Raw genomic sequence first — 12888 nt, forward strand, 5'->3', positions numbered from 1 at the left:
CTAACTCCATATAACAAGGTTGTCTGTCCTGCAGTTTAAGACAAAATGGCCATAGAGGGTAATATCCAGTTATGCAGTGGCTGGAGAAAAGGAGACATACAGTATATAAAACAGCTAATAGGTGCTTGGCAGTTCCTTGTCCTGACCTTATTGTCAATAAAGCATCATGGATTGTGCTTTTAATAAATTTGTGTGGGAGAAGAGGAAAAGCATTACTTTGAACCTAGGACAGTTAAAGGAATAATTAAGGTGCTTTTACAGTAGGCTGAGAATTTTAAAACCATACTGCCACCAACACACGAAGGGAAAGCTACAGTATATAAACAAGGAGCAAACTCCACACTTGCTAGCATTGATGAGGTTACATAGTGGGGTATTGAAACGTCTGCAAGCAAATAACCAAGCTCAGAGAGCACCACTGACTCCATAGTTCAACTCTGAGCTGCATATATATTCTTCTATTGAAACTTCTATACCTTTGTTCCAAAATAAATCCCTCTATTTATTGGAGAAGCATCTTTCAATATTTATAAACATGCTCTCCAGATTAAGATGTCCACTGAAACAACAGTGGGCTATGGGAGCCTTCTAATCACATTGATGCTAATTATTTCTAAAACAGAAACAAGTACCTGTTGTGAAAGGACTTCTGCTTGCAATAAAACATTAATGGAGGGTAAGCTACTGTCTTCATAGCTGGATCGCCGAGTACTGATTCGATCACGCTCATTTTGTACAGCTGAAATAAAAACTCCAACATTAAAGATATCTAAGCCATTTACATGATCAATAGGAACACGAGTGACATTTCAAGCTTGTTTTTTTTTATACTATATTCTACATTTGAAAGATAAAACTTTGAATCCAAGCAGGTTCACTTCCATGGGAAAAAACAGAAAATGTATAAGAATGGGGAGGCTATTTTTTTGTCCTTTATGGACCTCATATTTTGACTGGAAGGTTGAAAGTTCTATCAGAGTTGGCATAGGGAAATGGGGATGGAAGGCAAACAACAAGCTTAACGGAAGTTTTATTCATAATTGGATTTCAATCAGTGGATTTCAAAAAATTTTACTACCGGTTCTGTGGGTGTAGCTTGGTGGGCGTGGCAGGGCAAGGGTACTGTAAAATCTCCATTTCCTCCTGATCAGCTGGGACTCCAGAGGCAGAGAATAGATGTGGGCAGGGGCAGTCAGAGGTGGTATTTACCAGTTCTCTGAACTACTCAAAATTTCCGTTACTGGTTCTCCAGAACTGGTCAGAACCTGCTGAATACCACCTCTGATTTCACCCAATAAAAAAGCAATGATTATACGTTGCTGCTGTTGCTATGAGAATGATGCTGATTGGAACTATCACAAAAACCTCAGCTGGGCAATTAAATGAAACAAGGTAATATTTAATTAAGTATATGTATGGAATATTCTCTACGCTATTGTGCACTTTTAAGAAGGAAATTCAATTGTAATAAATGGATGGATTTTTTTTTTTACATTTTAACCTCTTGACCCAAAGGAGAAAAAAAATTCCTCCTCAACTTCATTAATATACCAATGTCATGACTTAATCTTTTTGTTTGTTTTCAGTTTTGTTAACATTAACAGATATTGAAACATGTTAGGCTTCAATTATAGTGGGGAAGTATATCAATGAAGACTCAATCACCCAGGACAAAGGTGTCTAAAGGTAATCATGGCAACTAGACCAAACTTTGTTAATTTGAGATGTTTTCTTGCTTATCCAAGCAACTTCATCAGACAGAGCAAAATTATAAATTAAATAGCAAAATTGGCAATGGACATTTGAGGTGTTCCTTTTCATACCCAGGGAAAACATGTTCTAATATTTCCTGATCAGACCTGTGACTGACTGTGATTACTTGGCTAAGGCCCAAGAAGAAATTACCCTTAACAAGTCCAAGAAGTACCTAAGTTATCAGCTCTAGTAATCAGATACTTTCACTCTCTCTCTCGGACTAATCACAAGAATATCTCTGTTAAGCGATATCTGATTGTTACTGTTACAAGCAGTAACTCTCAGATTTATTTTCCAATCAGCTCAATAATAGAGTTATAATGAGGCTATACTGAAATGAAAACTCTGCAGTCAGCAGCTATTAATAGGAGGACTCAAGGTTATGCTGTGTGTTATCAGGAACTCAGGAGCTCAGTCACAGTATGATGTATCCTCAATGTTTGCTCAGTATTTAGCTGGTCATGGACCCAATGTAACTTCTATTGAATATTAACAGGAAAATACAAGTTGAGCAGGCACTCTGGACAGATATGAGGATTTCATTATCCAAGCAAAATGGAGATACATTTTTAGGAACACTTGTTCTTTAGCTACTAATGTTAAGCATTGGCAGCATCTAAGCATTTGCTCTAGCAACAGGATGTACCAAAGCCAACCCAAAGTGTTAGTGTCACTTAAAAGTGGAAAGTTTTGTTGTAGCATAAGGTGGACAGCTCCCTCATTATGGCTGGGTTTCCGCCAGCCCTAAAGAGCAGCGAGGCCCATTTGAAAAAGCATAGTTGCCCGCTAAACTCAATTCTCATCCCGGAAAACATGTACCATAATAATCTATTTTGTGACATCTTAAAAGATCACACATGCACTCGCATACAAGCTTTGTGGACAAGACTCCACTTCATCAGATGTGGTTGGGCACATCCATAGGTAGGAATATGAAAAACCAGTATCCTGTTTCACAGCATTTAACTAGAGGCCTAAGGGATGCACTAAGTCAGAAAGTCTGGAATGATCTCACCGTGGAGATTCGGACCCTCGCCATCCTTCAGGCTTTTCGCAAAGCCGTTAAGACCTGGCTGTTCCGGCAGACCTGCGGCTGATGAGTTCCCAGCCCCACTCAAATTGTTGTGACTGTTGAGGAGTTTTTTTTAATCTGTTTTTTGTATTTTGTTTTTTGTCTTGTTTGTTTTCTTTGTATTGTCCCCATTCCCTTTTGGTTTGTTAGCAGCCCGAGTCCCTCTGGGAATAGGGCGGCATACAAGTCTAATAAACTGAAACTGAAACTGAAACTGAAGGCCTAAGAGATGCACTAAGTCAGAAAATGGGAGCCCCACTTCCACCCCTTTTCCTCCTTATAATTCTCAATTCAGAGGGAGACTGTTTTTAATCTTGGAGGGAACACAAAGTGGGCATTCATCCTTCGGGATTGGGCGGCCTATAAATTTACTAACTAACTAACTAACTAACTAACTAACTAACTAACTAACTAAATCCTGAGTCTGCCTTTAAAGCAAACTAAAATGGCAGTCATAAATCCATGGTCTGAGAGCAAATTTCATGTTAACTATGTATGCACTTTGTAGATTTGTGATGCAATAATAATGATCCATTTCATTTTAGAAATCTGAATGATTTCTTCCTATTCCTATTTTTCCCAGATAATAATTCAGATGGCAAACAACAGCTGTTGTGTTCTATCCAGGCAGTTCCTCCCAGTGTTATAATGGTCTCTGACAGCAAAACTGGAAAAAAATCTCTCTTATCTGATCTACATCCTCAGAGTTAGAGAAAAGGGGAAATTTGAATTTCCAGATGAAATGCAGAACAACTGTTGTCATAATTGCTTTGATATCTTGGATTATATTTCTGTTGGCCATAGTTATAAATCTATCTACCTCAATTAAACAGATGTTCCTGTTTATGTTACCTGTGATACATCATTTAAGACTCATTAAGGTATTCCCCCATAGTGTCTAGTTTGCCTTTCCTTTTGACCACGTGGCAGTATTTATGGGAGACTTTCCTCTTTTTACCTTCTCAATGATCTACTGGCTTGAGAAAGTTATCCAGTGAACCTATGATCAAATAGTGACTTAAACTTAGATCTTCTCAACTCAAGTCCAAAATTTTAATTATTATTTCATACTCAGATATTTCATCAAAATTCCTGTCAGATGTGTATGGGGAAAAGGGATGCCTTCTATAGAAACTGATAATCTGCACAGCAGTTTTCAAAACTGTTTATAGCATAGTTACACAATGAAAAAGCAAACTCAGTTGATGATTCCTGAAAGGATCTTACCTTCTTTCTTCATTCCTGCTCGAAAACATTTCTTTAGCCTACAATATCGACACTGGTTCCTTTTGTCCTTGTCTACAACACACTGTCTATTAAACCTGCAAAGAGAAGGAGGGAGACATAATTTGAAAATAAATCAATCTACAATTTTAACACATAGTAAATTACATTTGCTGCAATAATATATTATGAAATGTGGTGCAAATTGCAGGCTTTTGATATTGTACATTGTATACCAAATATCAGAAAAGATCTTTCTTTTTTTCTTACAACTCTTCTATATCTTGCCTTTTCCAGACAAATCTTGCCAGTTTCTTAGCCAAGTTAAAATATATATCTGAGATGCTCTTGTAGACCTTCTGGACTAAGTGAAAATGCAGAGCACAGATACACAAGTGCTAAAAAAGAGAATGAAACTCAGGAGTGTTGATTTCATTTCATCAAATCCGGAAGTTGGGGCCTTGTATTTCAAACTCAAGCTTGATGCAGGAAATCTATCCATGATCGGTGGATCTTTGTCCTTTTCTATAAAAAGTCTAGCAAGGGGCTTCTTACTTGCCAATTGGTTTTGTTCTTAAAACTGCTCTTTATGACATTTACAAAAAAAATGTCTCTTTATATTGAACCAATATCTACTCTCCTGAAGCCCAGTAGATCTACACTTATCCATCTAAAACAGCAGAAAACAATCTTTTGATCTGCTTTTATAGGATCACACTTAATGCTCTTAAAGGATGACATCATGCTTTCAATTCCTTTTTCTTCTATTCTCAAGCTAAATGTATTTATTTCTTTCCCTTCTTTCCTTTTGAAATAGTTCTTGATTCAAGAAAGAGTACCTTATAAAACTAAGCCTTGTTATCCTTTAAATGTTAACAATTGATCTTATCATTTTAGTAAAGTCTGCCTTCACTCTGCCTTCCTTACCTGCAAGAATACATATGGTTCTTTCTGACACTTCTTCTGAAGAACCCTTTGCAGCCATCACAACTGGATGCTCCGTAATGCTTCCCCGTAGCGCGATCTCCACAAATGGCACATAACACACTAGCTCCAATGTTGTTAGAAGCATTGAGATTTGTAACTTCAGATGGGGAAGTGTCTGTTTAAGAAGATGTGCAAGAAACAATCATGAACAACACACACTAAATCAAGAAATCTTAGAGGTATACAAATTCATAGAAAACCAGCAGTAGTAAAGCTTTAAGGAGCTCTATGATCCATTCAATTTTTCAACATATTATCCTAATACATATTAAACCAAACCGGCATTTTCCTCATTTTGTATTCACCATCTTCAAATCAAATATTGTAGTCATTCAAACCAGCATTGTCTATATGCTTGCAAACATGTGCTTTAAACTAAGGCACTGACTCAGGGCAACAATCCTCCTTCTGAATCATTCTAAAAACGCAAACCTTCACATCACTGGGTTTCCCTATTAGTCAATGTGGCCTAGGAAGAGCATATACTCTTGAATCCGCATACCTTGTAAGTCTATAGTCGACAAGTAGCATCTTCAGCCAATCATTGTTTAACCCCAGGTAGTCAACAGCTGAACACAGAGAACACAAACCAATCAGCTTTCACTTATTTCACTTCAAATGTAAGAATGACTCCATTTCTAAACTCTATAAAGTAATAGCCGTCCCTTCTTTCTCAAGAAAGGATGAGGAGAAGGCATAAGGGGAAGAAAAGTTCCTAACAATTCTTTCCCCAAAATATGGTGTCATATGGAATTTGTACAGAGCCGAGGTGGCGCAATGGTTAAATGCAGCACTGCAGGCTACTTCAGCTGACTGCAGTTCTGCAGTTCGTCTGTTCAAATCTCACCAGCTCAAGGTTGACTCAGCCTTCCGAGGTGGGTAAAATGAGGACCCGGATTGTTGGGGGCAATATGCTGACTCTGTAAACCATTTAGAGAGGGCTGAAAGCCCTATGAAGCGGTATATAAGTCTAACTGCTATTGCTATTGCTATTATTGTCCACCTGTATTCATGTGCATTTGGTGGTTTGCAGAAACATTCTTCCCAACAAGCTATGAGATCATTTAATGTGATTACAAGGAGCCTTCCTTTCACCATGGCACCAATCAGAAAGCCTGTGAAGTTTGTTAACTATTATCAAAATAAAGAAGCTTCAAAGTCATTCCTTTCAACATGACATTAGATAAGCAAATCCTGTGCTATACAGCCAATCTTGAAAGTAATCAAAACCTCCATTTTGGGGCTCCACTATGTGCATGAAATTTAAGCTAGGAAACAGAGGCACGAGAGACTCTTTCCAAAGGGCAGAAAAATGTGTCCCTGGTAAAACATACCAGAACAAAAGAGTGGCAAAGTTGGGTTTCAAACTACATCGACAATTCAATTGTAAATAATGTTAACTAATCTCTTATATGTATGCATAATCCTTTTGCTCGATGCTCAGAAAGCAGTGCACAATTAAAACGAATGCCCAACAAGATAAAAAGAAATATATCCATTAAAAACAGAAAAAGGAAAGAAAGCTTTAATACAATAATGTAGAGTAACATTAACCAATACAAATGCTATTTTCATTAAATGTTGATGGAATTAACGTAACCTCTCTAGAACGGTTACTGCTATGAGTGGTTATTCCTTGAGTATTCATCAAACTCATTTATATTTCAAAACATAGTGAGTCCCAGATGTTTATGAGAGGAGATGCAGTCACCTTGTTTAGGGATTTTGATTTGATCCACAGGCATATTTATACTTTTATAGCGAATGCCACATTTAAGAATATTTATTTGTATTATAAAATAGGTCAGAAAATTTTATTTGGTCTTCATGGCTTATTTATAATTCTGCTGTACTAATAAAGATATTTGAGTTTGCATTTTTGCTCTTTAGTGCCTTGGCATTTTACCTTGTAAGGTAAAGGTAACGGTTCCCCTCGCGCATATGTGCTAGACGTTCCTGACTCTAGGAGGCAGTGCTCAAAGCCAAAAAGCCAGCACTGTCTGAAGACGTTCTCCGTGATCATGTGGCCGGCGAACGCCAAAGGCGAACGTAACATTGTTGCCTTCCCACCAAAGGTGGTTCCTATTTTTTTCTATTTTCATTCTTACAAGCTTTCGAACTGCTAGGTTGTCAGAAGCTGGGACAAGTAACGGGAGCTCACTTTGTTACGCGACAGCTGTAATTTTACCTTGTAGTTTTGTTCAGACTCACTCCTTTTTTGGAGAGTGGAATAAGCAACTGAACTGTAAATTATGGGCAGTTTCATATGGAAGAAAGAGGTCACTCACTTGTGCTTTTCTCCCAAGACATTTGGGGCTTTTAGGAAATAATCAACACTTAAACATTAGGTTTAGAAATAAACTGGAAGCCAATTCAATTATTTCAGTGTTAAAGGGTATGTAAAATACATGACTAGCAATACTACTGAACATTTTATGATAGCTGTAATTTTCAGATAGAAACGTAAACAAGTAATAAGGTCTGAATCACTGAAGTTAAATCTGTTCTCTTTCTTCAGAAGAAATGCAATTGCTTCAGCAAAGAAGTACTCCTGCTTGTTGCTACCACCACAGTATGTTAGAAAAGCACGGTAGTGCCAAGTTTTAAACTTAGTCTGTTCACACAAATGCTGTTACCCAGAAGAGGCATGGTCCCAAATCCTGGGATGCCAGTTGTTCACCCTCAAGGTTCACCCTCAAGCAGATCTTTATTGTGATAAGATAATGATTAGCATTTCCTCAATCTACTTGACATCATTTGAAAAAGAGAGCCAGAATTGAATAATATCAATATAGAATCAACTCTGAAACGTCAAATCATCCACTCAGTAGTTCCATGTCAAAACTGAAAAGCACAATACTGAGGAACAGCATACATCACGGGCTTGAGCAGTAGTCTTCTACCTTAACTTTATGAGTTAAACCATCAGAAACTCCCATTCCATGTTGATCAAGTAATGAGCATGGTCAACAGTGCTGAAAGCAGCTAGGTGGTTAGCAAAATTAAGAGACATTCACCTTCTGCCAAGTTTCCAGCATGAATCATCTAACATGGTGACTGAGACTGTTATAGTTCCAGGATCCAACCTATGTGTAAAATAATGTATGTATGTATGTATGTATGTATGTATGTATGTATGTATGTATGTATACACACACACACAAACACACACAACATAAACAACACACACACAAAATCAATTTTAAAGTTATTAAAGTTGACATTTAGACTTTACCATAATGTTTATAGCTATATTGGAAGCTTCCTCTTATTTTAGGCTTAAAGTCACATTGTGTATATAACACATTCATTCAATGTTTTTTGAGCATTGAAAACATTTCATTTACATTGTTCCAACTGCCTTGCAAAGTGAGTCAGTATTTTATTTTGATAGTATGGGTGGAGGAGACGGGGTGGGAGAGAAATTAGTAGCATAGATAAACAGGGACTTCCTCTTCCAGGGTTTAGCCTATTCCCATGAAAAGTAACAATAGAAACTACCGTATATACTCGAGTATAGGCCGACCCGAATATAAGCCGAGGCACCTAATTTTACCACAAAAAACTGGAAAAGTTATTGACTCGAGTATAAGCCTAGGGTGGGAAATGCAGCAGCTACCGGTAAATTTCAAAAATAAAAATAGATACCAATAATGTTTTTGAATATTTATTTCAAAGAAAAACAGTAAACTAGCGGTGTATTCAATGAAATACTTCACTCACCTCATGATGCTGATGTCCCGCTGTGATGATGATGTTCCGTGCAGCCGCGGGAGCGATGTCCCGCCTCCTATGACACACAGCACAGTGATTCCTATCATTGGATCACTGTACCAGAGGAGGTGGGACATCGCTATGTGGCTGCTTGCCATAACAAGGAGGAGGTGGGACATCGTTGCAGAGCGGCAGGAGGGGGAGGAAGGGGAATCGTAAGACAGCCCTGCATTACATTAGAACGTGAGGAGGGGGGATGGTGCGGTGCGCGCTGCGCGGCAAACTGACACAGAGGGAGGGGAAACTCACAGGGGCACTGGGCCATTCACGAGTGTCACCCAGCGGCATGGCCCCGCCCCTTTTTCTCCTCCATTTTGGGCAAATTTTTCACTGACTCAAGTATAAGCCGAGGCGGCTTTTTTCAGCCCAAAAAGTGGGCTGAAAAACTAGGCTTATACTCGAGTATATACAGTAGGTTGATCTGTAAACCAGGAGGGCCAGATTAAGTTTATGGAGATACACCCAGCACTGTCTGGGCCACCACAATCATTATCAATAACACGCTTCCAAATGCTCTAAAACCAACCAACCATTCAGGAAGGAGAAGCAACGCTACAGAACATTGCCCTCTAATCTTTCCAAGAAGATCCTGAAAGATATTAAGGTCAATGATATTGAAAGCCTCCAAGAGATCAAGGAGAACCAGGAGGACTGCTCTCCTCCAATCCCAGTATCTCAAAAGATCATCCACAAGAGTGACTAATACAGTTTCTTTATGAATCCTATGCCTGATTGCCAGACGTCCAAATAATCTCCTTCCTCATGTACACTAACAATGTTATAAATAATCAGCTATATCAATCATAATAACTCATCCGTGATTTTCTGAACTGTGTTTGGGATTTTGCTGGCCAAGATTCTAGCTAACCCGAGACTTTCAGAAGTTGTTCTGAAAAAATTTAAAAAGCATTGACATTAGTGAATAAATATAATGCACTGCAGATTATCTTCTTAGTAACTTATTTGTATTTTATTTAAAATGCAAAAAGGGACTTGATTTCTCTATATGTGTTGGGTTTGTAATATAGAACTTCCCTTTCCACTGCAAACATATTTTCTTCTCGCTGCCACATTGGATCCTATCAATTAAAGTTACCTTCTGCTCTTCTGGAATAGCAAGCAAGGTAGGTTAATGGGTGATGCTGCTAACAATGATGAGTGTGCACATTTGATTGCTACATACTTTTTCACAATATTGTGCAATAAAAAAATTAAAAAGATAAGTAATTATTCCTTCTCTATACCCACCAATCCTAATTTTCCAGCAAACATCTCCAAGAGAAAAAGGGAAATGTGAAACTGCAAAATGAAGAAAGCAGTGAAAAAAAAAGAGATGATAAGGATCGGATAATAGGTTGGCATTTCTTTGGTCAGTTATATAACCAAGCAGCTATGCTGTACAACAAATTGCACCAAGTAATCAAATGATACTTGTAAAGGGAAAGAAAACAAGATAAAGAGTTCATTGTATCATCAATCAAATAGATTGTTATTTTGCAGACTCTCCCTGGTGAGATCAGTGCTTTCTGATCAGTTCTTGTGAAAGTTGTTGCTGTATTTATGAATTTATCAGCATGCATTGGCCAACTGGCAAATTCTTATGGAGTGGCCTTGGCGATTGGTTACACCGTTGAACTCTTATGCTGTGATGTGAAGTTTCTCTTCACATTCAACTGGGGTGTACCCAGGGGTGGGTTCCGGCAGGCACTATTGCCAGTTTGCGTGCTGTGCATGTGCATGTGCAGTGCAATAAGAAATGTTCTGCGCACGTGCAGGAGCGAAAAGCAAGACGGTGGTGCCTACAGCGCCGTCTGGAGAACTGGTATGGGGACATGGCATGTCAGTTCAAGTGACCCAGGCTGCCAAACCACTACCAGTTTGGTTGAACCGGTCCGAACCGGTAGGAACCCACCACTGGGTGTACCTTTCTGTAATTTAAGATTGTTATTGTCTCAGACTCTTTAATGACAAAAGGCAGGATTATTGGTATGGTATTTCTTCAATCTTGGAAAAGATTACAAGTAGTCCTTGACTTACAACAGTTCATTTAGTGACTGTTTGAAGTTACAACATCACTGAAAAAAGTGACTTATGGCTGTTTTCCACACTTAGGACTATTGCAGCATCCTCGCTGTCACATGATCAAAATTCAGATGCTTGGCAACTGACTTATTTTTATAACGATTACAGTGTCCCCAGATCATGTGACCATCATTTGCAACCTTCTGACGAGCAAAGCCAGATTAATTTAACAATAGCAGTGATTCACTTAACCACTGTGGCAAGAAAGGTCGTAAAATGAGGCAAAACTCGCTTAACAAATGTCTGGCTTAGCATTAGAAATGTCAGGCTCAATTGTGGTTGCATTGTAAGGTTTACTTGTATTATATCAACTTTGTATTTTCAAGATTAAAGATACCCATTTTCTTAAGCCCATCCTCATAAGAATTTGCTTTATTTGATTATCTTTATCTGTGTTCCACGTTGCCTTTTGAAGTTTCTATGAATCTTCCTTAGAACACTATGAATGAACAGAAGGGAGTCTGACCAATGTAGACCATAGAAGAAATATTGCTTCCTTTGACTTGAAAATTACATTTCAATGAATAGATGCATGTAGACTTTATAACTGTATGCATCTATAATTGTATTTGTCTTTTTAGCAGCTGCATGTATTCAGACTGTAATAGGATTATGCAATTAATAGCCTTTAACAGTTTGGTAAAGTTTTACAAAATGAAGACCAGGGTGCATGTGCTTCCCTGAACACCCAAGATACATTTATGTAGAGATGACTCTTTCTCATTTCAGTCAATTTCCAGCAGGTGTCAGCAACAGCCACACCCAAATGTCAATGCACACTTTGTGGTGACCCTAGATCAGTGATGGTGAACCCTTTTTGGCTCGTGTGCCAAAAGTGGGGAGAGCGAATGGGGGGTCATGCAGAGGCATGCCACACCCATAATGCTCCCCAGCGCTCCCCCCATTTTTGGCATGCTTTTTTCACCCTCCCCAGGTCCAGAGGCTTTATAGGAGCCTGGAGAGGGCAAAAACAGCCTCTCCCCCTCCGGAGGCCCTCTGGGGGCTTTAGGAGCTTCCCTGAAGCCTCCAGAGCACGAAAAACCGGCCCTACAGGCAAACCAAAAGTTTGGGAATGGACTTCCGGTTTGCTCGTAGGGTTGGTTTTAGCCCTCTGGAGCCTTTGGGGCCTCCAGGAGGCTTCCCTGAAGCCTCTGGAGGGCAAAAAATGGCCTCAAAAGAAGGCTGAAGTCAGCTGGCCACTGTGTGCATGCGCGCTGGCCAGTTGACAGGGCAAGCTTTGCGTGCCCTGACAAATGGCTCCGCATGCCACCTGTGGCATGCTTGCCATAGGTTCGGCATCACGGCCCTAGATACTGTAATCAAGCTACTATACAAATAGTTGTAAAAATCTGACCCCGGGTAAAGGGAGAAAAAAGTTGAACATGCTGAATACTCATTCATTACCAATTTTAGTAGTTTGGAGAGTTACGTTCTACATACAACCTTTTGGAAAAGTGGCTTTCATTTTAGTCACCTCTCTTTATTATTAGCTTTTAAACTTTAACTTATAATGTTAATACTTAGAGTTAGATACTTCAAAAATGTAAGAATGAAAAATTGGCAGTAATATTCCAAATAAAAGATTGAGACAATTATCACTAAACCTTCAATAGATATTCTCCAAAGAAGACTGGGAATTGTAGTTTACAGAGGGAGCTGGGAATGCTTTTGTGCTTCTCCATAGAACATCTTCCATAGTTCCATGTTTATGTACAGGCACACAACTGTATTTCCATTTAAGATGTCCTAAAACATTGTTGTGTGACAGTAAGGAAATCAGGTATGATTTCCAGAAAATGTAGAATACATCTCTCTAACAACAAGAACAAAATTTATCATAAACTAGCCCATTTTTTTTTATTTTATAGCATGCTGTTTTCCAAATAGTAGAAAGTTCTGAATTTCAATGAATGCCACTGAAGTTATCAGACTCATTGAGGCAATAAGGTATGTGGTATTTTGCCAAAAGAAAAGGATCAAGGGAACAGCCACAG

At 38.7% G+C, this 12888-nt stretch overlaps 1 protein-coding gene across 2 annotated transcripts in view; it reads right to left on the reverse strand.

The window, feature by feature from the left end:
• HNF4A (hepatocyte nuclear factor 4 alpha) overlaps nucleotides 1-12888 on the reverse strand; it is a 70051-nt gene that overhangs the window by 12144 nt on the left and 45019 nt on the right. For both annotated transcript variants that reach the window (XM_032217350.1, XM_032217351.1), the window contains exons 2-4: nucleotides 4979-5153; nucleotides 4055-4149; nucleotides 633-739 (exon numbers count right to left, since the gene is read on the reverse strand). In XM_032217350.1, coding sequence (XP_032073241.1) covers nucleotides 633-739; nucleotides 4055-4149; nucleotides 4979-5153 — 377 coding nt within the window. The remainder of the gene's footprint in view (nucleotides 1-632; nucleotides 740-4054; nucleotides 4150-4978; nucleotides 5154-12888) is intronic.

The sequence above is a fragment of the Thamnophis elegans genome, chromosome 5, assembly GCF_009769535.1.
Source record: "Thamnophis elegans isolate rThaEle1 chromosome 5, rThaEle1.pri, whole genome shotgun sequence".
Taxonomy (NCBI): domain Eukaryota; kingdom Metazoa; phylum Chordata; class Lepidosauria; order Squamata; family Colubridae; genus Thamnophis; species Thamnophis elegans.